This window comes from Acipenser ruthenus, chromosome 13 (genome assembly GCF_902713425.1).
Source record: "Acipenser ruthenus chromosome 13, fAciRut3.2 maternal haplotype, whole genome shotgun sequence".
NCBI classification, from domain to species: Eukaryota; Metazoa; Chordata; class Actinopteri; order Acipenseriformes; family Acipenseridae; genus Acipenser; species Acipenser ruthenus.
The window spans coordinates 6,466,756-6,494,512 of NC_081201.1; the positions used below are offsets into that span (position 1 = coordinate 6,466,756).

Sequence of the window (27,757 nt, forward strand, 5' to 3'; positions counted from 1 at the left end):
TGTGTGTTAACTAGTCCAGTCCCACTTTTGAAACTACACTGTTTTTTTATTTTACTTATTTATTTTTTAATCGCGGCTCAATCCAAACCCAGCAGCTGAGCTTGTCAACTGTAAGGATGCAGCTGTTCTGAGAGATACACAGGCTGATATGTTATGAGCTCCCAATGTTAGGAGGAAACCCTGGCCATGTCTGAGGTCTACAAAGTAATCCAGCATTTAAACATCTCTGCACTAGTACACAGAGCTTGCACTGCACAAATTACCCATCTGATGTGAAACTGCTGTGTCTCAATGACACCTGATAGCCATCATTTCAGCTCTACTGCTTTAATCCTTTAAGACTAGCATTAAAGGGTCAGACATTTTCCTAACAATGTCTTACCTGCTTAGTATCCTATTACTGTACGGGTGTTCTGTATAATTCTGCTTCTGTATAACAGAATTGTATAATTATTTGCCATGCTTACTGACTACTCCATTAAAAAAAAGGCTTCTAAAAAGGTATGGGTGTGGGTATAGATTTCTACAAAATGCAATAATGCAGATTTTTCTGAAGTGGGTGAGAAAGGCATATCAGTCTTAATAGAACCAGAATCTCTAGCTTTTTATTAAGTGAATTTCATGCATTTATTCTGCTCACACGTCATGTTCTGATGGGCTGCTGAACGGTAAGTCCTAATTGAAACCTGACCAAGCATGTCTGGGAGTACCGTGACTGGAGGCAGGAAGCAGAAACCCACCAGCGTGAAAACAGCTGTAAAACACATCAGTGGAGACATGAATATCAGTGCCTCTGTGCTTAACAGGGAACATCAAACCCTGTACAATAATGGGTTTTGTTAAAAGAACATTTTTGATACTATCCCAAAAATCACAGTACTTAAACTGAGGGCTTGAGAATACACTATACCTAAGAAGTCCCGTGCTTTCTAATCCTGGTAACAGACCAGGGTTTGGTTTCAACTTTTTTTTTTTCTATGGTGCAGGTATAATGATTGACACATATTAATACCTAAGAGGCTCAGAAGTGATGACAGCTGTTGTCTTTAGTGTTTGCCTCAGTGTGTGTGACTATAAGGGATGCTAAAGTCTTACCCTGGCCCTCTCCAGACTGCGGATCTGCTCGTGGAAGGCAGCGGGGCTCTTTAGGGCTGTGTGGAGAAGCAGACAGGGCAAGAAGGGGTTAACATCCGCAGGAAGCAGTTTGCAGAGGAAACTCATTCACTGGTATGGCGAGAACAGAGCTGACCCATTAGGAGCTGTGTCAGCCACAGGAGGCTCACCCTGCTCCGAGCCAGCCTCACAGTGAGGGAGCTTACTGAGGGCAGGACTGAAACATGCTCCAGAAGAGAGGCTCAATGGAATCAAGCACAGATTCCTCATGCATAACCTAACCAGATCTTTAACCACAGTCAGCAATCTGAAACTGAGGTCTGTCAATCTACATTTGGCTTTTTAAATAAAAACAGTCCATACAGCTTATTTTCCTGTAATAATAAATGTTCCAGAAAGGAAACTTACGTTCAATTATATATTCATGATAAATATTGGAAAACACAGAGTACCATTTTGACTTCCAATCCGTGATTGTTTTTTTGTTTTGTTTTGTTTTTTTAACATTATCAATAGAGAGGCATGCCAGACAGGATGTGGAGAATATCAAGATGTGAGAAAAATGTTCATTTTTCCAAAACAAGATTTGACAAAATACAGAAGAAAACAGCCTTTGAGATAAAACCAACAGGAAACAACTCAGCCAAAAGCCATCATTGAAACATAATTGCATTCCTCAGTTCCCCACAATAGGACCTAATCAGCATAAAGAATTTTGGCGTGCAGAGAAATCTCTTTTTTTTCTTCTTTGTTTTATTAGTGATGATCGAAGGGTCTTTAGTCACACTGGTAATTGAACTGCAGTCTGTATTGTGTTCTGAGGGGTTATATTTTGTTTAAATGCGAAATGCATTTACCTGGCTCTTATTTAGCAGTTTCTATGTTATAGATTTCCCCTTGTGTGGAGAGAGTAACTAACCACTATTGTCCCTCCCCACTGTGCCAACAAATGAATGAAAAATAAAAAGCCACAGCGAGAGATAGAGTTGGCTTGGACGTAAACAGAAAACAGCAGAGAGATCAGCAGAAAAAACAGTTAGTAAACACTAAGTAAAATGTGGCCAAATCGGGCAGTGGCAGGCTCCCTGTATCTGTTTAGCAATACTGCTGGGTGGTCCAAACACACCAGCAAAACACAATTCATTTTACTAAATACATATATACACATCCATGAAGCTAACTGCTAGGCCTTGGCCATTGAGCCACAAACAGGCTGCCAAAGTAACAGGCTACAACAGGACTGCAGTCTCTCAAATTAATGACTATAATATTAATAAATATAAGACAGTGTTTGTTAAATATTTATGAGATTTTAACATAAAAATAAATTATTAGCTTTACAATGTACACAAATTACATTTAAAAACACAAAGGCAAACATCTATATGCAATACTTGATGAACAGTTAAAAGTTGTGCTCAGCTTATTTCAACAAAACTGTCAGTTGTACCCAATCAATCTTGTGGTTAATATCAATCAGCCACATCAATACTAATTATAATAATAATAAAAATCAGGTTATTTGATTATTCTAGGGACAGGGCCAATTTGGAAAGGAGCATGAATGACCAAACAGCCAGCCACCATGAATGGACCAATTCAAACAATCCATTAAGAAATGTATAGAGAGAAGTTAAGCATTAGTTTCTTACGTGGCATGATACCCTGGTCTACAAGCTGCTCCCGAGTCCTCCTCTGCTGCAGCCGGAGCTGAAGAACTGGACAGGAAAAAAAAAAAAAGGAGGAGGGTTAGCCTTGTTTACAGCGGGACTGTTCAGAGGTGCTGCGAGTGTAACACTGTGCGATGACATTTTCATTACCTCCACCCCTGTTCCCTTCGTAAAAACCATTGGGCGTCTGATTAGCAGTGGGAACAGGAAGTGACCCGCTTTAACCCTGTCTGTGGAACGACACAGGGAGGTGAGAGTCTAGCAACACATCGCTCGGAAACCCAGCCACTCGTGAATAATGAGCTCTCACATCCTGACAAAACTACAGCAACAGTGTTTTTATTACGTTTACCATTCAGTTTTTATTGCAAGTGGTTTCCTTCCATTTCTCCTTTGGGCATAACTGGATAAATAATAAGAGGATTGAGTTTTATTTTAAAAAAAAGTTATATGGAACTATTTTCTCTTAGCTCAGTTTTAGGCGGAAGGCTATTTAATAAAAATGATTTTTTTGTTTATTAAAAAAACGTATTTATCCATTTTTTTTTCAATTTATAACCCATTTTATAAGCGCAATAAGGCACTTCAGAGTGTGTGATATACTCTAATACCACCACGCCCCAGGCAGTTGATATTAAAGTATATCACATACCCTGTCGTGCCTTATTGCTTACATAATGGTCCGATACTCTCTCTTCCTTACATTTTTTTCTTTAATAATTGTCTTATACTCTCTCTTCCTTCAGATATTTTTGCAAGTAATAAATAAAAATATATATGCCTATATTTAAGTATTGAAATTTCGTGCAGTTATCTCTCCTGACCGCCTGCCGTTTTTTCTTACTGTTCGCTAACATTACCCACGGTGCAGACCTTGGGTCAAACCAATATGTTTGTATAGGGAGGATTTATTGTGATTGTTTACAAATGTGGCCCATCCTCTGAATACTTTTATATTTTTATATTTTATTTTAAAGATTTTAAAGCAAACCAATGCCAAACACAACAAGATATAATACATAAATAATGAACGAAAAAGTGGAGGGGCAAAATATATAGTTTGACCCCCCCACATTCAAAGTGTGTGTGTGTGGGGGGGGGGGGATGTGCCCCTTCTGCCCCAATGCAATGTGTATATATATATATATATATATATATATATATATATATATATATATATATATATATATATATATATATATATATATAATTCAAATAAAACACTAAAAGATTATTTTATGACATATGGGATTAAGGTAATGTTTATCTTTCCTCTGAAATTGATTATTTGAATGACTCAGGAAGAACCACTGTGTTTTATTTTTATACCACAGATAATTATCAATTTACTCATTATGACATATTTAAAAAAGGAATTCATTTTGTTATATAGATTAAACATTGATGGTGCTGCAGGGAGCTCTGAATTCAACGCTTTGCAAAGCCACTGTACAAGCTGGCCATTGAAAAAAGCCTACTGAAATGAAAAAACAAGCCGCTTTTGGAACACCCATAAAACAAAATACATTAAGATTCTTTCCACTGTGGACAGAAACACATATCATGACACTAGAAACCCCAGACCTGGTGAAAATCAAATTCCAGTCAAACAAGAGGACATCAGGAAACTTTTCTCTAGTGGTCTGATCTACAAGGATGGTCAATAACTACTTGCAACAAATGTGAATGTGAAGTTTGATGCAACTCATCTAAACGGTTTGATTCATTCTGGAGCCTCTGTGAGCTTCAATAGCCACACACAGCGGTCACTTGAACACCAAAGCTCAAAGCAAAACCTGTGCTGCCTCAAATGTGACATAATCTGTTTTTTGTCTTCTGAAAAACCAACACTATGTTGGTATTGTCTTCCCTCCAGTCAGACTGTACTGTCGAGGCTGAGTCAACTCTGAACTCCTGACCTATCGAATCTAGACTCCCGGGCAGCATGGCCACAGGCTAGACCCAAGCTGCGCTGCATTAGTCAAGCTGAGGCAGGCCTGGTGTCTCTCTCAACCCTCTAGACACACACAGACACACAGGATTACCCATTAAAAGGCTTGAGGACAAGTGACCCGAAATAAATAGACAGACAAATAGTCACTGGAGACCTGACAGAAATATACAATACCCTCCAAGTATTGGAAGAATGGATTTTAAAGATAAGGTTATAATTCCTGGTACAGTTAGTCAATGAGCGAATCACCTTCAAAACACAACACATCTCTATCTCAACACCTTCATTTTCAGTGCCACGGCATTGCCCACTACAATAGTGACAGCAGCTTCTGAAAGCGGTAATAACTCTCTGGCCATGATTAATGTAATAATAATATGCTCAGGGTTACAAGGACGAACAGGTTTTGCTCTAATGGGGCCCAGCTTTGATCTTGCAATACAAAATCGTCACTTTTAAAAATCTGGATTGATTACTTTCAGGATTCTGCTTTAACTATGAAATATGTCACACTTTACAATACCATTGATATTTAGGTTTATTTGTGGGTGATCAGGAATACAATTACACAAGTATATTCCAAAAGTGGTATTCATTTCATAATAACCACCATGCTGTGTTGCTTTCACAGTAAAATGCAGTTAGACTACTCATGAAGTTGTGTCTGCTGAATGTAAATTGAGTCATTAAGAATCCCCTAGGCAACACACAATTTAATCAGATTTCTTCATAATTCCCATTTATTTAAATTTCTTCCCAGCTATTACAAAGATTGTGCGTGGGTCACATTGCCTAACTTGATTAGTGTTTTTTCCGGTGTGCAATCATAAAATCTTACATTGTTATGGCTACATGCTCTCCACACCAACATATTAACTGTTGTTTTCCATACATTTACACACGGTTTATTTGCAATTAGCTAAAGTGTATGAAAATGTATGTATTTGCGGTAGCTACTGGACTCAACTCACTCTGTTCCACGTGACACACACACAAGGTTAACCCATTCAATCTTATCAATCACTGCTACATGTTAATTTCTGCACAATCATTCCTTGTGCTGCTTCAAAAGCTTTGCATCGTGTCAGCTTGTATTGTTTACAGTGATGTAGGCACCAATGATCATGCATGGTGCATGTGCCTGGAAGCCCTTTACATTCTAATTGAGGGTGGACTCAGATTCCAATGCACAGTTTGCCATTTGAACAATATACTGTATTCCAGTAAAGGCAGTCCTGACTTGGTTTCATAGACCAGATAAGCTCCAGGTAGGTGGCCAATGCCTCCCCTCCACAAGCTCTGGGACTCAGTCTTATCCTTTGATAAACTCCAGCTGGCGTGCCTCTGACTGCCAAATGTTTCCCCAGTTGAGAGGATTTGTAATTCTCAGGGGCCAAAGCATAGCCAGAGGGAAATAATCACAGCTGGCATGGCCACTATGGTAGAATGCTTTGGCAACATGCTCGAAGAAGGGGTGAAGCACTTTTCTTTGCCTTGTTGGATACCCACAGCCTTCTGTGACAAACTAGATTGGATACTTTCATTGAATTCTGTTTAAACCTTGATTGCTTATCTTTGGCATCAGCTTTATAACAGTTGTAGTAACAAGAACACCATCGTTCAGTTTATATAGCGCTGGTTTGTGACTCGTCACACAGACCTTGCTGTGCAATAGAAAATAATGAAATAATGGAAAACATTTGCTGTGGCCCCAGAATGGTAACATGCAAGCCTAATTAAAATAAAGCTATACATCCAGTGTGCCAATGCTAAAGAACATCAAATATACCAATATGATCATTTTAAAATATATATGTTTTAATAAATAAAAAAGCCAATTAAAGAACCAATGAGGTTCAACATTCATTTTCCAATACACTTCACAGTTAAAGGAATATTAGTGTTGGAAAAAAAAAACACTTCTATATAATGTAAACTTAATGGAATAATAAAAGCCTTCTGATGTAAACATGTGTCCATTGTTATTATTATTTATTATTAGTTTGAAGAGTAACATGGTGTTTTCTAAAACACAGTAATACATCTCCCAATAACTTCTGACCTTACAAGTGGAGAGTTGTTTTTTATGAATTGGGGGAGGTTTATTATCATAGAATTGCCTTTTTTCTGTCTAACTGAAATCCTCTGTTCCAACTGAATATTTCATTAAAAATTAAGGAAATTTATTTGTAACTTAAAAATAAAAATCTGAATAAAACTCTGTACATTCAGTACAGTAGACAAATCTTCCCTTTTCAGTAGAGATGAATCTGAAATGTTTCACTAGTTTTACTTCTATTATACCGTACCTGTTTCAAAAAAGAATGTTTTGGCATTTTTTAATACTTAAAAAAAAAAAAAAAAAAAAAAAAAAAAAAAAAAAAAGTTTAATCAAACATTACAATGTGCATACAAAAGTTAACTAAGTGAACCAAACATATTGACAGTCCACACTCCCACTGAGCACTGTCAACTCAGGACGCTCAGGACATTCAACAACAAACCAAACAACATCAATCACAAAGACAGCCTAGTGCTCCTCAAAATGGGCTCTTCTCAACAGCAACACAAGAGAACTGTGGCACTCCTAACACATAATACTCATGAAACGCAACCACGTTTATGCTCAAAATCAGGCCATTTCATATGCATAAAAAATACAGGAAGTAGTCTAAAACCCAAAACAGCTTTCCCAGTTTGCTCAAGTACAAGCTCAGGTTTAGAGAGCAAGTCCCAGTTTATTTTAAAATAATAATTTAATTTAGTCTCCCTAGCCTTAATGGGGACCAGACATCTGTACACAAGAAGTGTTGGATCTCAGTGGATAAATCCTGCCTTCAATACAAAGACCTACAAAAACAAAATCTAAACAAATTTAGAAACAGCCCAAAAGCTTCAACTAGAAATGCATCTACCTGTCTTGGACAAATCGAAGAACAGCAAAGCAGCCATCCCTTTGCCAATTATCGCAAAAACATACATTGGTGCAAATAATCAACGCAAAGGCAACATTTTTTACTGTTATTAGTATCATTATTAAATCGCTAAATCCAAGCTGGAGCAGCTGCTAAATTACATGCTAGTTACTCCCTTATTGAAAATTATCTGTTGAATCAGGCTGAGTTGAATTAGGTTTCTATACTACACACGTCTGGGTTAACAAATACAATAAGAATTTCATTCAGAACAAATCCTCTGCTGGATCGGCACCTGATTTGAATTTGCCTCTGAAGACAGCGGGAGTCTCCACTTCCAGGAAAGCCATCTATCTGATAGTTCCAGTGATCCGAGAGACTTGGGAGTGCCGGGCTGTGATGCTGGCTGGAGTTCCATCGATTTGTGCAGGAGGAAGTGCCTCTGCCTTAGACATTCTGAGCCTTGCAATCCAGCACTCTCTCTCTCTTACTCACCTCTGTGTCTGTGCTGCTCCACACAGCTCCCTCCTCACTGCAGGACTGAGCCTATCACTGCCAGAGGTAGGGAACACAGCGAAAGAATCAGCAAGGCAAGGACAGCCCAGTTAACCCTTGCTGCTGGGAGGAGCTGGAGCTCAGAGAAAGACAAGACTGACGAAGGTCTTTACAACACAAGCGGGGTCTGCATGGGTAGGTCATCTGTGTCAAAAGATACAGTGGAAAGGAAGTCTAATGCAAAACAGATACTTGGGCTCCTCAGAAGGCATGCTAGATAGAAAATGATTTCCATACTAGTTGACTTATTTATATTACCAGCCGTTAACGACATTTAGGAATCAAAGAACATATTATAAAAGTTTTCTAATTAGAAATATTTTTAAAAAATCAACAAACAACAATATCATTTATATATCAACATCCATGAAGATGTTCTTTACATCTGGTAGGTTAAAATAACATTTTAAAAGAGACATAATATGGAGGACCTAAGACAAGTGTGGCTTTATGATCTACAGTTTTATAATAAGTTAAAAGCAGTCATACAAATATGTCTTCAGCCGTGACCATAATGATAAAGAAAACTGGCAAGAGGAATAACATTTAACACATAATTAAAAAAAAACAAATACAAACAATAGATGTTTTACATTTGTCTGCTTTCAATATATAAGAACACATCCCAGGGATTATACTAAAATATCTGAGTAAGGAACAGAGTCTCTCAAAAGTTTCCACTATATCCCAGAGGTGTCCTGTTAGTTATGACTGGGAGTGGGGGGTTGTGTTAACATTGCTAGCCAGTGACTAAAGTACCCCAACTCTTATCAGAAGCTCTGGCACTGTTACTCAAAACAGAAACTGCTCTATGTGGTGAGGGCCCACGCATGCTGCAGTGGTTTATTTTAATAACATTTCCTGCCCTAGTTCCTGCATAGCAACTCCAATTGATTAAGTAACCACTATGTTGTCCAGCTCCCAGATCCCCCTGAAATCTGTAGATTCAGTTATTACCATAACTTGCAAATGCATACTGAAACGCAATATTGGGAGATTTGAGGACGACCATGCCGCCTTTAAAACTAAGTGGAGGGCAAGTTCAGGAAGATATGGTACTGTAAAATTCACCAGAGCTGTCTGAGCTACACAGGCTGTCTGTTTGGTCTCTGTGTGCAGCAATGAAGAAGTATCCTTAGCAGCTCTGCTCTACAGGACACAAGGGGAGCTACAGGGGTTAATAGAAGCCCCTGGCACCAGCTCACTGTGAACTTCTGAGGATTACAAAATCAATGCATCTGGCTGAGAGAAAAAATCAATGCAAGCAGTCAAGCGACCTGCATGCATTTCTCCAACCCGGGTACTGTTACACCAAGGGGCTGGCACTACATCAGTGTTTTAATGTGCTCCTAAATGACATTACGATTCTGTACAAAAGAAAAACAGCAGCATCTACAAGCTAATACTCAGTAGAGGATGATTTAATAAGAGAACTAGTGTTCTGCTAAAGCACATTATACTGCAAATCTGTCTGCTGACTCATAGTAATAGTGTGAACAAGCATATTGTTGGACTGCATGTGGCTCTTAATAAATAAGGGGTGTGTAGAAATGAAGGAATTTGACTTTACCTTTAAGATTTTGGAAGAAATAATATTGGGCCACCTGGTGGCAATGTCTGCTATGAGAAAATCTCATTAGAAAACCAAAGGGGGTGCAATTTCATCCATAACGAGCTGTGCTGTCAATCCATCATGTTTAATGAGAACTGCATATTTATTGCTTAAAAAGGAACACTTTCCCACATTTCAGTACAAAATATCACTGTTTAAAAGTCTCTCTCTTCATTGAATAGATTGTAAATCTGTAATTCTTCACTGATGATTTCCCAGTCAAACTGAAGGCTCATAACAATCAATATAATAATCAACAATCTTCTCATTCAGTACGTGTACTGAAACAAATACCTAGCAACAAAAAACACTGCTGGGAAAATGCTGATGTTCTGTTTACAGAAACTGGGATCGTGAGGGTACCAGGTGGGTAAACATGCTGGCGAACAAGGGAGGTTCTGCAAATTTAAAACACGGAAATGAAAAGGGTCAAACAAACTTTAAATGATTTTAAATGTAGGAGAATAATTGATTGTATAACCAATCCCAGTACATAGAAGTGGTACCTCCCTCCAAATTTAACAGGTTTTGGGGGAGGGGAGAGGGGTACCCCTTGCCTCTGCCCTAGGCAAGACTGCCTCCCAGTATATCACCTCCATACACCTGGGATCTAAACATTTGTGTATTTCAATGAATAGTCAAAAAGGAGACGCTGGAGATTATGTGCACTGTTATCCTCACAGCTGCACTGTGGTATCTGTTTCATGTGATGCTTCTATTATTATTAACTTTAGTCATTTAGCGGACGGTTTTATCCAAAGCGACTTACAGAGATTAGGGGGTGAACTATGCATCAACAACTGCTGCAGAGTCACTTACAATAGGACCTCAGTTTTATGTCTCATCCGAAGGACTGAGCACAAGGAGGTTGCTCAGAGTCACACACAGTTAGTAAGTGGCTTAGCGGGGATTAGAACCGGGGACCAGTGGGTGCAGTAGTGGGGACCAAATATATATAACAATAACAAGTAGTTGTCATGCTGTCAAAAACCTATAAATACCTCCATTTTGATTCAGACACATGCTCCCCTGAGAAAGATATGTACAACATAGCGAAACGTTGGGCGCATATATATATATATATATATATATATATATATATATATATATATATATATTTTTTTTTTTTTAAGCATCAGACAGGAAATCCTCCATTAATATCACATTAGCCCTGGGCCTGTCACTCAGTGCGTCAACCTAATTCGAAGATTTCATCTCCATACAGTTTGTCAACAGCCTGAAGGTACAGTACATCTCGGAAAAATTAATCTTCCTCTGTGAAGCATATGATGCATTCACTGGGGAAAGGGTATAAATCAAGGGGCTGCCAGGCAGCCTGAGAGCTGGATTAAAGCATGCTGGGCCCAGTCTCCCTCTCTGCCCAGGACCCCTGTGAAAATGTCAACATGCCACTCAGCCTGGACCAGTGCTGCCCGGTCCCTGGAGGCCCTCCCGCCGGGATTCTCATGCCAAGAAAGCATTTCCAGACGGGCTCGAGCTCAGGGAATGCTGGGATTGTGGGAACCAGACGCACCAGCCAATCAGAAAGCATTTCCTGGGAAATCAAAGGTTTTCCAGGTTGCTGAAGGTTGGAAGGTGGAAAAAAGAAAAAGAAAGAAAAAACAAATCTAGCTGGGAAAACAGTAAAGCGGTATGCAGTAACAGCCTTCACACAAGATTTAAACTCATCAGCTGGTGTTTGGGGCTTACATTGGGCATGGTTCTCCACTTGTTAATTAGCAACAGAATATTAAGTTTTCACATTCATCTTCCAGTTTTGATTCTTTATACCTTCTGACATTTTAATTCTAGTCTAATTTGCTCCAAAACTGGAATTCCAGACCAATTATTATCATTTACATCAGCTGCCACACTGGAATGTTGTCCCAACACGGAACATTCTAATCTATTTTAAAGTGGAATTTTGAATTGCTCTTTTGAAAACAGAAACTTACACTAACAAACCCTCCACTAATGTCAGCAAGCCACTCATTCGAACGCAAGTCGTCTCTCATACAGCAGTACACTATAGCAGCAACATGCTTATATATTGGTTGGCTCTAGAATATATTTTGCACTGTGGTTAATTCACATCCTAATCGTTTTTAATTCAGTGCCCCATGACTTTAACAACATGTACTACATACTGTTGCAAATGTATTGTTAAACACAATTGTTGTTGTTGATGAAACAGAAAAAAATAACCAAGTTACTGAGAGGGGCTTATAATATAAGGAGATGGTAACGCAGCATTCAGATGGTCCAGGAGACTTTAATCTGAAGACTGATGTTCCCTGTTGTTGTAGTGAAGCTCTAGTAATTTGCATTGGACATTATGGCTTAGCCATTTAAGAACCACAGGAATAAGCTTTATCCTTTTTTCCTTGTAAAAGGTGCAATTTACATACGGTGTTCACGGCAAATATCACATTTATGTGCTCTATAAGCAACTTGGATGGGCATGAAAGCTTCATGTTTTATACCAAACGACTGTCACTGTGTGCCTGTCATCACATTGTGGTCAATAGCTTTTTTTTCTTTCTTCGTACAGGGATGCTTGTTAATTCATGGTTTTGATGGAGAGCAGGCTGCTATTTAACCCTTAAGGCTGGCTGCACTCACCGTTCTTGCGCTCATTGAGGGGGGGCAGGTTCGGGGTGGGCTGCAGCGACAATTCCTCCAGCTCATGGGCTACAGCCTCACTCCGAGGACTGGGGGCTAGCAACCCCCGCATCCCACAATCCCCTTCGATCCCCAGCATCCTGTGGGGCTCCATGATGCTCCTTGGGATAGCAGCGTCACCCTGGTAACCAGAAAACTGGCACTGCTAAGAAAATAAAACACAATGTTAAACAGCTTAGCGGAGACAGAAGAGGAGCTGGAAAACAGATGTTTTCAAATACCAGCTGAGGACACTGGCCTACAAAGCAAGATATTCTGGCATTCTCACTGGTCACCTAATGCTCTTGATACATTGGCATTTAAGATCGGGTTCCTGCATGACAAGCAACTGGATTAGCAACACATGCCAGTATGATGGATTATACGGGTCATATTTCACACTAAAGTGTTTCTGCTTTGTTATGTGGTTAAATACTGAAGTACATACAGTATATGAAGCTTAGAGAGTTACAGAGTGGACAATGCGAGGCAATTAATTGAATACATTTGGTGTTAGTCCTGCTATTGAGTACTGTTCCCATTCTAGACAGTCAGATCTCAGCTGAAGGTAAAATGGAGCAGCAAATCTGCAGGGATGGAGAAGCAACACAGATTGTGAAATTGGATCCGAGCTCTCTAGTATTTCATGCCTTCTATTGCATTTCATGCCTGTATCAAGATCTATAATGAAAACCTGGCGGGGGAGGGGGGGATACAGTAGGAGATAAAAAGGACCGTATCCCCATCACAGAGGGTCATACTGACAAACCACTACAATTCAGTGATTCAGCAAGTACACTTTTCTAAATGCCTAATGGAATGAAAGTAGGGCCGACTTGCTTTCTCTCAAGAAGTGCAAGTCAATGTCTGGCCCACAACTGGAACACAACATAACATTTCAAATCAGGGCTTCATCTTTAAAGGGCACTGTAACAGGGGGAGACCTGTGCTGACTCTTCTGACGTGTTCATAGTGCTGCAGGGAGAGGGCAGCAGCTCGTCAATATCCGCCTGTCAGTCATGGCAGTGACACGGAGAGGGGGGAGAGTGGGTGTGCGGACTTTCCTTCTCTCTGAGTGGCTGGGAGGCGGGTCTTGGGGGAATTGCTGACCCTATAAGTTAACATTCTGCTGTTCCCTCAGGTCTGCCCACGGAGACGTAAAAGGCGTGCGGAAGCGCTGGAGGAAAGTCAGCCGGGACGAAAATCCCAGGAGGACAAATAAATAATAAAAGAAAGAAATAAAAGAATTAGCGGTAGCGGGGAAAACTCTTGGGCAGCCCCGATAGAGTGTATAGCAGGCTGAGGGAGCCGCTAGAGTAGGACGGAGACCTGGGCCGTGCGGGTAGCGACGGTTGGGGTGAAGCTGCCGAGTGCAGCACTTTTTATTTTGTAGTTTTGTTTACTGTGTTTTGTTTTCCCTGTTCCTTTTGCCGTTTGATTAATGTTTTGTTTAAACCTCTGTACCCTGTATCGTTCCGGTATAGTTGTGGCTCTGTCGCTACCATAGCTGGTACGGCAGGCCACAGACAACAGCGCCCTCTGCGGGCTGAACCGAAATCAGTTCCTAATAAAACTGGGCACCTGTGCGGTGTTTCAGAATCATTTCTCTGTGTCCTGTGTCAGTGAATTACCCACCACCCTTCCACAGGCACAAACAGGGGATCTCCAGTTTTTTCAATGTGCAGTCTAACAGGAATACTAGACCCAGGTCAGGTTTCAGATTTACCACAATAGGTTCCTACCAGCAGAAATTTCATTGCACACCTGAATTGCTGAAATTTGACACATGCAGATGGTGTAGCAACAGCAAGTACAAACGGGTACCTCTGAACAGCAATCTGAGATCAATGCATAATATTTGCTATCAATGGTAACAGTCACACTGACTGCAGTGCAAAGCAGTACTGTTTTTTTTTCCTGCTGTATCTTGTTGATATAGGATATATTGTATCACATCAATGGTATTATCTAGCATTAATAAGGTGGTGCTATCAATTGAGTGCAGCAATACAGATCAACTGATTTAATTGATTATCAAGAAGCTACAAAGTACATGTATAATGCAATGATACACACATAAAACAAATACGCACACATACAATACACACACACACACACACACACAGACACACAGACACTGTTCGGATAAATGCTGAATCACAGTAAAACAAACAGACCACTTAGCAACAGCCTTGTTTGGCCTAATAGTGGTTGAGAGACTACTAATTACTTAAACTATATTAAATATTAACATTTAATTTTGCATGTGGGGAAAAACAAGAGCTGCATTAACGATCCAGTATAACAGACAATGACGTTAGCATGAGAAGAGTTCCACATGAAACATTTTCTCCATGAAATATTCATGTCAGTTTTCTATTCTATCAAGCAAAACAACATTTTGAAATAGCAGCCGAGTTTTATAAAAAAGAAAAAAAAACTGCAGTTACCATGGCTGCAAAACAATAAACATACGATGATTATCACGATTATCATTGTGATTATGAATAACCCTTCTCTGCAGAGTATCCGTATGCACACACAGCTCTTAGAAATGGTGTGCTGCTTTTTATACGAAAAATGAGAAAAAGCAGGTTGCGTAGATGATTTATATTGGACCCTGACGCCCCCCGATAAAAGGAGGGAGCATTTGTTATTAGCCTGTCGATATATAGTGGATTTGTATTGGACCTCGACACCCGCGATATATCGAGAGGGTGGAGTAATTATATATATATATATATATATATATATATTATATATATATATACATATACATATACATATACACACACACACACACACACACACAGAGTCAACCCTGTATTAAAAGACCACTCAAGGGACAGTCTAATAGTGGACTCTTAACACAGGTGGTCTCTTAAAAGAGAGCTCTGTTTTAATAACTTTGCAAATTTCAATGCCTGTGTCTGCCTTTTAGGTACGTGTTGATTCACTGCATCCTGAAACCAACGCCAGCATAAGCATAAGATCTTTTTTGATTACCGCACACATTGTTTTCATACTCTAGTATGGCTTGAATCTTTCAGTGTTTATTTTCCTTTTAACGGTTTGCCTTTAAGTCTTAAGCCACTACATCCTAATTATGAGAACATTCTGACATCCTAATTATGAGAACATTTTTTTATTTTTTATTTTTTATTTTACGAGTTAGCCTTGGTCTTTTCACCTTCATGAGTGGTGAAGCAAAGTGAAGTCACGAGTCAGGTGGAAGAAGTCAGACGAAAATGTAAAAATAAATCTGATATTTTCATTTGGGCCATTGTAGATTTATACAAAGCTTCTATTGAGCTGCTTTATGTATTTATTTCTTTTTTCGTTATTTTGTCAGTTTAAATTGAAATGTTGTGTCCTTATGATGGGGAAGTTGAGGAGGCAAGTTGGCAACATGTCCCGTTCAGAGTGATGGATGTACAATTTGCAGACAGAGTTATTGGTATAATAATTGGTTCATAATCTGACACTGGACTCACAGACCCTGCCTCTTCATGTTTGTAATTTTTATTAAGTTGAATTCATATTAAATGATCCATACCTGGGATGGCAAATCTGGACCATTCCACTCCAGGTTTAAAGGTTAATTATATGCTTATTTTAATGTCAGGAGGTTAAATTATTCCAATGTCATAATTAAAGAAATGGTTGGAGCCTGGGCTAGAAGGGCCAAGGTAATAAACAAAAAGGTAAGCAAATTTCAAACCCTTTCAGGTATAACAGCAGATTCAATCCCCAGACAGCACAAGAGAACAGTGGCGTTTTGGAACGTAAAATATTACAAAATAGAATTGGGGGGCTCCCGAGTGGCACTCGTGTAGAGTGCTGGATGCACCCTATAGCCTGGAAGCTATTCCTTTGCCGACCGAGGACGGGAGCTCCCAGGGAGCGGCGCACAATTGGCCGAGCGCCGTCCCTGTGGTCTGGCCGGGCGCCTAGGGGCTTGCTTGTAAGATGCCCAGAGTTGCGTTGTCCTCCGACACTGTAACTCTGGGTGACTGCACGGTAAGGCTGCAGTGTGTAAAAACGCAGTAGTCTGACACCACACGTTTCAGAGGACAGCGTGTGCTCGTCTTCGTCGCTCCCGAGTCAGCACAGGAGTGGTAGCGGTAGCGGTGAGCCGAGCTAAACAGAATAATTGGACACTACTAAACTGGGGAGAAAACAACAAAAAAAATAATTGGCGACTACTAAATTTATAAAATTAAAAAAAAATTTTTTAGGGGTTCAACTTCAGTTGAAAACAATAGTGTGGTTTCCCTGATATATGACTTAATAGCAATCCAGTCAACAGCTGTTGAACTCTCGTGTCTGCCTGTTTCTTTTGGCCACTCGACAGTCCGGCTGCAGGAATCGGATCATCACTGCACACATGAAATACTGAGCTGCTGAAAGAAAGGGAGTCACTGTTTGCTTGTGCTCTGCTTTCCCATTCCAGCAATCCATTATGCCCTCTCACATTGCCCTTGCTTTTCAGTTCGTATCTTCTAGTTGTCAGAGTTGATCTGACTTGTTCCACCACCCCTTTTCTCAAGTACTCAGCTCTGCATTACGATGGAATACAGAACCACTCAACATAGCATAAAACATCTTCAAGGATTAAAATATTTTACTTTCTCACAGAGGCTTTGCACAAACAGTTATTTCCACTCGTACCGTGTAACACACAAAAGCAGACGACTCAAAATGTGACATAAAAAAATAATAATTCTGACGCTGTTCTGGAGCTACGATTCTAACCATCACATCTGAAAGTTCTGCTTGTGTAATAATGAAACGCAGGGCCTAGCAGACACTGACACTACACCAGCTGCTGTCAGGCAGCAATTTTCTGGTATTTTGGATACACAGCTAACTCACCTGAGAGACAGCTTGTCTTTACACTGTCACTCCAATTGATTTATTTCACAGATACTGAAAGAAGTCACAGGGAAATGTAGGAATCTACTTGCGCACGTTTACTAGTAATACATATTGGACTCAGGAGTCCTTAGATACAGCATCCATTTGCAGCAGCATTTGATGCCCCGATGCCATTAGCAAGACAACGGTCTCTCCATAGGGACACAGTTTGGTACACATTTCATTGGTGAAAAAAAGTAAACTAAGCACAAGGAGCCAGTCTGAAAGAGACTGGACAATGGAGTTCACAGGACACATAGACACACATACGCCGAAGACAGCTATAGTCATTATCTAATTGCATGTGTGGTTACACAGTAATTTAATTATACAACCATGTGTGAAAAACACAGTGTAATCTGCCAGAAATATTCAATTTGTAATCATATGTGTTGTTGCATTGAAACTACTCAATTTTGTGTGTAATAAATGTGTTGTTACAGTGCTGTTACAGACACTTAATGCAAAGTGTTGCTGTAAACTGTAAGAACAGCAACAGAGCGGAAAAAACAAGCCTCTTCACACCTTGAGCAGGGTGGCCTGGTCTAGACGGCTGGTCAGGGGCAGGCCTTCACAATGAGCAGGGGACACGAATCATCATCATGCTGGGTAGTGTTGATCTGCAAACAGAAATCCATGTCTGGGCTGGTGTCAAGGGACCTTACAGTTTAGAACAGGTAGGCTTTTACTTAGTAAGTACTGGTCGAAAAAAATAAAACAACATCAGACATGCAGTAGCTGACTTTGTTGTAATTTCAAAATGCTTTTCTATTATTTAAAATAAAGAACAGCCCCTCAGCTTCAAGGCCACAGTTCCTTGAGTTCTGCCACCTCTAGGCACCTTAGCCTACCTCCCTGTCCCTCAGCTCTAACCACAATGTTAATGGACAGGAGTGCACGCATCTGTAAGTAATGTTTCTCCACCCAGATTCTCCAAGTCCACCTGTTTTAGATCTCCGATCAGACAGGACCAGGAGTGGAATCTGATCCAACCCAAGTGGATATGAGAAGGTTTACTATAGTTCAATGAAGGTGTGCTATTACAATATCTCACTCAAAGCCAGCAGAGACTAAAGGCTCCTGCGATTTAGCATTATGAAAACAGATAGGAATTCCATTAATTGCTACATCAGTTGGGCTCATCTCCCAGGGGCACATAGATTTTCTACAGCAGTGGTTCACAAACCGGTCCTGGGGACCTACTGTGTCTGCTGGTTTTCATTCCAACTGAGCTCTCAATTACTTAACTAGAGCCTTAATTGAACAGATAATGTGCTTAATTAGAACTTTTTGATTGTTTTCAGTTCTTAACAGTTGCAAATTTCAAGTTCGCTTATAACATTTTATAAGTAACTTGAACTCTGCAACTGTTTAAGAGCTGAACACGATTAAAAAGTCTAATTAAGCAAATGATCAGCTCAATTAAGGGTCTAGATAAGTAACTGAGAGCTCAGTTGGAATGAAATCAGGCAGACAGCCGGTCACCAGGACCAGGGTTGGTAACCACTGCTCTACAGTATCGTGTTACCTGAGCTGATGCGATGTTGTTGAAAGCCTGTTTCTTACATTATGATCTACTCTTGGCTAAGTCAGAATCTGTTTTTCAAAGTCATTATGTGTTCAGTGTTAGACCTTACATACACCTTGATGGGACCAGAAACACTTTTGCTGCTTTTCTGCAAACCATCAACATTGCTTCAGGCAAACAATATAAAAGAGATTACATATCGTTACTCAAGTGCCAGTTCTTAAGGTAAATATACATTGTGCCAGACTGCATAGGCAAATAATTGGTTGTCCAAGTTGCACAATTCGTATTATGTTGTTAACAACATAATGAGAATGAGCCACGATATTGTAGAACCAGGAAAAGGTCATTCAGCCACACTGCCTCTCAGTCCTTACCACTAGGTTATGTTGCCACCTAAGCCCTCAGCTTAACTACATGAGCACTCCAAGTCATTGAAAAGCAATGAATAGGTAGTAAAAGGGACTTTTGTGAACACATACAGGAGGTTTTGTGTGAAGAGCAATGCTCGCTTGGATAAACCTTTTATTTCACATGCTAGGGTGCAACTCTTAGTTTAGGCTGCCTGCTACCTTTGGACTAGCTGGCATTCCATGAAGCTTGTATCTGTAATCTTTGCTTGAGAAGAACTGTACAAAATGTGTCATACAAGTCATTGATAAATGTTTAAATGAAGAATATTGTTCCGCCATTCCACCTGCAATGTGCTCTTATTAGACTAATTAAGTGTCCTTCGTTAAGTTTACTTAAACCTGTTAAAAATTGATGCAAATAGCTGCAAAAATGTGATGCATAATTGATCACAGTTCTTTCTTCAAAACAAACGGGATCAATTATTTAAAGATGTGTCTCATCGAGTTTTAAAAAGTTTCTTTGTTTGGTGTTATTTATTTTAATTATTACTTGTTGCACATTATTTGAATCTCTTGCATCTTTTTATTGTTTTATCTTTGGATGTTATTGTACAGCATGAAAAGCACTATAGAAGTATAATGTTGTGTTGCAAATCTTCTGCTGCAAATGCTTGCCCAGACAAATTGGCATAGATTGAAAGCTTTAAACCTCAAGATAAATATAACACTGATGAAGTAGAATCCACAGAAGGTTAAATTACAGAGGAATTTAATAAACGCACATCAAGGAACTCATTTTTATTGACCTCGATTACGTGAAATGCTCCAACATGCTGCCCAGGTATCTGGTAATATAGGTGCACCATTCCCTTCTTGCCTTTTTGTAATGTTATCCAAATAAAGCAAAGGACCTTAGTTTATCATCCAGCTACTGTACACTGTTATTTCAGAAAAAAAGAATAGTCCCTCAACTCTAAAACGCTAAACTGTACAACAAAACATTTTCAAAGAAAGTTTTTCCAAGGGACAGAGAGGGATAAAAATAGGCCCCGTTTTGCCGAAAGCAGTCAGCTGTGGTTACCATGATGCATTTACTTCTTAATGACATCTGGATAAGATAAACATCAGTGTTTATGAGCCAAACCTGATCTCATGATCCCGTGAACCTGCCTTCATCATCATCAGAACCTCTTTCTACTCGGCTCTCCCCGACTGGAAGATTGATGACTGTGGCTTCAGTGGCTAATGGGTCCAAAATGAGAAACAGACCAGTGTCCTTAAACACTCTCACCTGCTGGGCTTTGAAAATACTGCAAGCCTCTCATTTGAAACAGCAGCAATAAATCCAGACCCATGCCCTGGAAAGTACAGCTGTTTGCATATGTTGTAACACTTTAATCATAAAGTCTGTATTTAATTAATCCTACAGAAATTCAGGCCATACATTATATTTTATTGATGTTTTTTTTTTAGGGAAACAAGCTCAGGATGCTGATTCTTTTCAAGTTGGGGTTCTAAGGAATATGCACAAACCACATTGTACACACTATTACTGCTTTCAGTAATGTTCTTGATATTAATCACTAATACACATTCAACTGACTCCCTGGGCAACTGTCAGCAAGTAACAAATTACCCAAACAACACTCTTCCCTTAGACACGCTCCCTTAGACACATTCATATTGAGGAAATTCAGTCACGTTCAGACATAAATAATACATGTTACGAAAAATAGTTCAAAATGGTAATTAAATTGCTACAGTATACCAGTACTTGAAATGCACTCAGCAGATGTTTTACTGTTTTGCATTGTAATATATGTAATATATTACAAAGCAATGTGATGTGTCATTTAAATCAAATCACTATAATACTTTTCTTCTTTTTCTCATTTTCATTCTTTCCAATAATCTTCCGTATACTGTATAGCTACCAGCTAGCCTCCTCAAACACGCACAGTGGAGACCTTGGCTCCTAATTGGCACTAACAATCAAGACTACAGCATTGTGTAGATTGAATAGAAACTGCTATAAACCACAGCAGCCATAGCTGTGTGTAGTATACTTACTTTTATTTAATTGTATTTACGGTTGCATGCTGGAGCTCTGTAATCAATTCTACTCCGTTTTCTCACCAGATCCTGCTACAGGATGTCATCTGTTTCGATTGTATTCTTTTATTTATTTTTATTTATAACGATATTCATTAGAAAGTTCCACACTGTATTCTTTTGGATTAAAAAGAAAAGAAAACATTCCTTTAACCAAAAAGTCTGCATGCCGACATGTTTCAGTGAGAAGTGGCCACTGTTGCCAAGCAACTCCAACCCTTACACACAAACCCAATGAGGCAGACCAGTGACATACAAAAGCAAATCACCAATGAACTTGCTACATTTTTCAGTAGCTTGCAAGTTTCTAAAATAATTTGTTAATATGCTAATTGCCTGATACTTTGCTGCAATAGTATGGTATTTGTATGGTATTTATAACACAGTTTTAACAGTCTTTTTACTAGTTGTCTCGGTCACTGAACCGTCACACTTTTCCGATTACTGTCCAAACATTACAAAAAGCAAAGGAGCCAATTCAAACATCATTAAAATGGAATTAGATTCTGCTGGGTTTTAAATGGTCTCTGGCTCTCATAACTCACTTCAAACCACTGCTACCCTCCTTTTCTGTAAGACAGAAGATAAATTCAACAGATACTAGAACAATTCATCCCTTCTCCTGACAAGCTGCTTTGTCTGTTTTGTAACACAGCCCATTTTCCATTGATGCACATTTTTGTGGGTGGCTGTGTGTTCATTCCTGCCTGGTTTAGTATATTGTACTGTCAAAACTAAACACTGGACTCAGCAAAGATATACAGAGAAAAAAGGGACCTACGGTCTCCAAGCTGTTACGGTTGTGTTGTGTGAAGGGCGTGTTATACATAAGACCGCATTGGCTCTGGTGCTCCTGCCAGTTAGGGAGGCAAAAACTGTCAGGGACTTTCTCCTCATCGTCTGAAGTGGATCCTACTATGCAGGTGCCAGGTTGGCTCAAGTGGACATCTGCTGAGCTGGACTGTCCTTCAGAGGCTAGTATATTCACACTCAAGTAATAGTAAAGAGGCAATAGGTTGGGTCATGGGAACAGAGGTCACCCACTGACCTTCAGTTCTCCTGAGCTGTGTGGGGAATTGCTGTGGTGTGGGAACGCAGCAGGCCACTCTAAATTAGGGAGAAAATGGGGGGGGGGGGGGGGGGGGGGGGGGGGTAATACAGTAAATTAAAAAAAGAGAACAATAATTAGAACAATGTAATTTAGACTGAATTAGCCCATTTCAAATATGTATTTAATGGAGGCAAGATCAGCCTTGTGTTTTTATTTTATTTTAGTAAGCACCAGCACCATCTAGTGCATAGCAGTGTATTGACAGCAAAACAAAAGGAAATTTGACCCAAAGGAACCGATCACTAACCGAACTTAAACACAACAATTTATTGATGCATTGATTATTGATCATCTGTCCCTAAAATTTCCAGAGCTTCGATTGTATATTGTTGAATTGATGCATCAAATTAGAGTGTGGTTTGAAGTCTCTGACTGCCTTTGGTTTGGACAAGTCACATTAGTTAAAAATATTTTATTTAAAAAATGGAAAAATCTAACATGAAGATTGGTCATTTCTGGAGTAAAGGAAAGGGAGGATGGAAAAGGGATGCTCGGCAATTTATTGGATTTTTGGTTTAAAATGTTAACTATAATCATAATAACAAGCATATTTCAGATTAAAATGACTTCTGTCAAAAAACGATTTTTTTTGAGTACTAAAGTCTTAAAAGGGGCATATGGTGTGGACACCGGATGAACGCATATTTTTTTCAGTTATTAATTTAACTCAAGTTCTTTGGATTTTGGATTTATTTTTTTAATCAAAAGTATTCTCAGTTGAACGCAAGTTGTGTCTTGTAGTTTAACTTATGTACAGGAGCGTTTTTCGTTATTGGCCCTTCTGATAAAAATCCTAATGCTTGTTCTTGATTATTGTCAATAACTGCCTTTGTGATAATCGATCATGAAATTAGGTTGCCAATTGCACCACTTGTATTTTATGCACCCAAAAGCCTCCTAGGTCAAACAATATTAATAACAAGACTCCACTGTCTTTTATTAACTACTGCATTTTGAACCTACCCCTTTAAACTTTACATCAACACAAAAAGCACTCAAAGTGCAGCATTTTAAAAATAATGGAATTCCCCAGTCTGTAACACAGTGTATCTATCTGGATAACAATCTATTTCCGTTTGACCTACACATTATGACTTGTTACAAGTCAGTACTGACTACACCTGATAACATGCCTTCGCAATATCTGTTACTTTCTTTGTGTGAAAAAAAAATCTAATAAAACAAACAAGGATTAAATAAGGCATGCGCGGTTAACAACACGCCTGAGTGATTTATCAGAAGCTTCTAAATTATTAAGCTTACATGAACTATTAATTATTAAACTAACCCAAAGCTGGCACGTAGAGTGCTGACAAGTTACACAGCGGCCAGCTTTGAAGATCTGCCAGACTATTCCCATCACCCTAAGAATTTACCGGAAGTATTTTCCCCTTATTAAATGTTTCATTCAGGGATAAATTGCTTCCAACAGATACTTTCATATACATTAACTGTGTATCTTTTAAAAATAATTTAACATAGAAAAAAAACAGCAAAATGATTGCTCACAATTACCAGGGTGTCGTACTGTCCACCCCACTCCCCCACATATACAGCCAGCCAGTTCTCAATCTGGCAAGTCTAACCAAAAAGCTACACCTCAGAGGACAGTAGAAATATACCCTTTCCTCATTCCTTCAGTTTTTGTAATGGATTTGAGTGAATTTCAGAAAAGAAGTGTGTCTCTGCCTGTCCAGTGAACAGGATATCCTGGTAGATCACACAGTCGCGTCTGCTTTGGAATGCCAGCATGGCTTGGGCCATACTGGGATGTTTGGGTATGCGGTTGCTGGGCAACACTGGTTCAGACTAGGCAAGACTTCATTATGCAACTGTTAGCTCTCAGAACACCACAATGGAGGCCATAGCCAAGTACACAACTACATACTGAATCAATATTAGAGTTCCTTAATTAAATGGTAATAATTTTAATTATTAAATAGATAACCTATTATATTAGAAGAGTCCTTGAAATAATAAAAACACATTATAGGAAGATCATGAGGTAATGATCTGTTACTAAACAGTTTGGTATTTCATTGCACCGCTTATCAATGTTGGTCTTCATTTGCCCAACCACTTGTAGAAACCAGAAGCATAAGTAGGTGACCATGTGCTGGAGTATTTTTCCTTTAAGAACTAGGCTAAGGAAAGTCCATACCAAGTTTAAATCATAAATTAAATATGCAAGATAGAAACAAAAAGTGCACTTGTCATAATAAAAAAAAAAAAAGTGGTGTCTATTTATTTCCAACAAGCCTCCAGACATACACAAATACATGCATATATACATACATACATACAGTACAATATCTCTGTGTCACAAGGCTGGCTGAGTGGTGACGCGTCAGACCCGGAAGAAACACACAGACAGACGGTGGTGATGAGTAGCTGAGTGCAAATGGTAGCACTCAGCGTTTATTAACAAAATAAAAGGTTTAAACAGAACACAAAAACAGGACACGGCACTTCACGCCAAAATAAAGAGACAAACAAAACGGACTAGACAGTAAACAGACGGACAGACACACAAACAAACACGGTGAGTTTTAAATAAAGTATCGTGCTGGTCCTACCAGCACGTAATAGCAATTGATATTTAAACTAACTTTAACTTTATTTCTCCTTCTCTCTCTCCCATTCACTACTCACCGAACACCCAACCCCGAGTGAATGAAACGTGCATCTATTTATGCAGTTGTACCGAGAGTCGATTGCTAGTCAATCATTCAATTGGAATTTCAGCACAACTGCACGTGAATTAATTAAGTGTACTCCCGTGACCACACATTACATTTTAACCAGCACGTGAAGTGATCTGTGCCATCCTCGTGCCTAAATACAAATCTTCCTTTTTAAATACACGTGAAACACAGACCCGTTTATATCCCGTGTACCAATCTCTATACACCAACATTAACACACGCAACATACAACACAGAAATGCACACAGGGGCGGAGCACATTGCCACACTTTTTTATCTAGCGTCACCTCAGTATCATCCTTTGTGAAGGTTTATAGCAAAAAGATAGTAATGGAAAGAAAGTCTTTTTAATACCAATTTCAATGGTAGTTTCTTGCTAGATCTGTAACATTTGTATCCTATTAATTATTTTATTCCTACCAGAAAATGTAACTTTGTAAAATAGGGCTATAAATCCTTACCATAAAGTCTATGCACATGTAATAGTATTTCATACCCAATATGACTACTGACACATCCATTCGAGATATTGACCTGGCAAATCCAGGAGCCATCCTGTCTAACACGGCTCTCACACTCTCAGTGATCCAACGGCACAGCCATTCTGGCTCTGATATAAAGAACAAAAACACTTTCATTTAGGAAGCATACACTGTGAATACGAGCTCCACATTCTAACGCTGTGAGGTTAAGGAGAGGTCAGCTGTGCTGCCTGTGTGATTCTCTGAGCTCAAGTGTGCTTTTGTTTTGGGAATTGTTAAAAAGAACCCTCACATAAACGCACACAGCAAGACAATACTAAAGACATTACATTCTGCCAAAATCCATTAATTAAAAAACGGATTCTAGTGATAAGATTTTACCCTTCAATTACATAAAAATTTGTTTAACTGAACTTCCAATGGAAAATTCTGGATATATATAATTTTTGAAAATCAAATCTGGCTCTTTACTGCATAGAAATCCTACACTTCCAGTCAACCAGACTGTCAAGCATTAGTAATCAACGCTGCTGCCAAATACCTGAGCAAAACAAGCGTCTCCTGAAACTCAGCACTGCCCTGAGAAGTGACTGTGAATCAGTGGGGTGATGAAAGACTCTTTCTACCCCAGAGGCGCTGCCAAGACGAAGGGCTCCTGGCCCAGGGTTCCTGCTCAGCCAGTGTCTGAAAGTAATGAAAGCTGCACAGCTGCAGTGCAGAGACAGCTCACTCCTCTGTAGCACTGCAATAAATGTTTCAGCTCCAGATGGTTGCTTGATCTGATCCATGAAATTCCTGACTTGTTAAGGAGGTGAAACACAGAAACTTTCAAGTTAACGGCCCATTTGGGAATCAATCGGATTCTTTGAATGCCTAATAATAGGAGAGTGCAGGATTTGGTGGAAACAATTTACTGTGACACAATGCACTTGCACAGTTCTACCTGCAGGGATGTTGCTACCCATCCACAGTTTGCCTTGACAGCCTTGTGTCCAGGCTTTTTTTCCAGTGGCTGAAGTTAGTTAGTCAGAACTGTATCTCTGTAGATCTGTGACTTCACACAGAGACACCTCATCATTTGTATTATGTTTAGCATTAATAGTCTCCTATATTTAACGTAGCTCAGAACTAAGCTTAAAAGTGAAGTTCATGGGTGTTTGGCACTGGCCACTAAGATCTGGCATTAAAACCAAACCATCTGTCCAAGTTTCACCAAACTTACCCAGGTACTTACAAATATATACACACAGTAGTCTCCGGCTAAGAGAACACCCCTCGGGAAGCAAGCAAAGTGTTCTCTAAGACGGATTTGACCCTTGGGAAGGTGTACACTGTGCATTCAAATGAAAGCAAGCAGGACAGGAAATTAGAAATAAGACTGCAATGTAACACTGAGCGCACCACAGGACAGGGGAGCTGACCCTGCAATTCAATATGGACATGCACAGATTTTTAAGGCTGAGAAAAAAATCTCAGATTTTTTTGTAATGTTCTGTTTCTAATCATCGTTTTGTGTGTTAGATCATAAAGACGTCCAAAGCCAGGAATTTAAACCTCACAAAAGACCTTAAAGCTCTTTTGTATTTTTACTGTGACATATTGATTACAATAATTCCTTAATGCCACATGGAGCTGTGCAATGTATACAATGTTAGTTTCAGCATAACAAAATAAACATTTTCCTTTTGACCAGCAGGTGGCACTAACAAACACATTCATCAAATGTAATGTCTGATATGCAGTCGTAACCTGCTCAGCGTTTTATGTTTTAGGAAGGACTGTCCTGTCATTTTCCAATAAGTGGCATAAAAACATTAAGAAAGCAAAGCAACAACAGCTACTCACATTTTATGAAGTCTAGTCAACTACAATTTCACAGTTGTGCTTTCCCATCTGTTAACATGCAATTCGCAGACTGGTGCATTGTGCGGAGGACATCAGCCACAAAAACAGATTAAAAACATCATTCATGAAAAAAAATAAAATAAACCTTGGTATGTAACCTGACAAAGCCTGGTTCTGTATGTCCAAAGCAGATCAACTTAAAAAGTGAGAGGGGCTTAATATGC

General features: G+C 39.3%; 1 protein-coding gene across 9 annotated transcripts in view; it reads right to left on the reverse strand.

Annotated features, from left to right (window-relative positions):
• LOC117417822 (myocardin-related transcription factor B-like) overlaps nucleotides 1-27,757 on the reverse strand; it is a 45,891-nt gene that overhangs the window by 12,548 nt on the left and 5,586 nt on the right. For 3 of the 9 annotated variants that reach the window (XM_059035561.1, XM_059035560.1, XM_034030172.3), the window contains exons 2-4: nucleotides 12,442-12,646; nucleotides 2,766-2,831; nucleotides 1,096-1,151 (exon numbers count right to left, since the gene is read on the reverse strand). In XM_059035561.1, the coding sequence (XP_058891544.1) occupies nucleotides 1,096-1,151; nucleotides 2,766-2,831; nucleotides 12,442-12,595 (276 nt within the window). In that variant the 5' untranslated portion in view covers nucleotides 12,596-12,646. The other 6 variants (XM_059035559.1, XM_059035557.1, XM_059035558.1 and 3 more) reach the window with 6 other exon arrangements.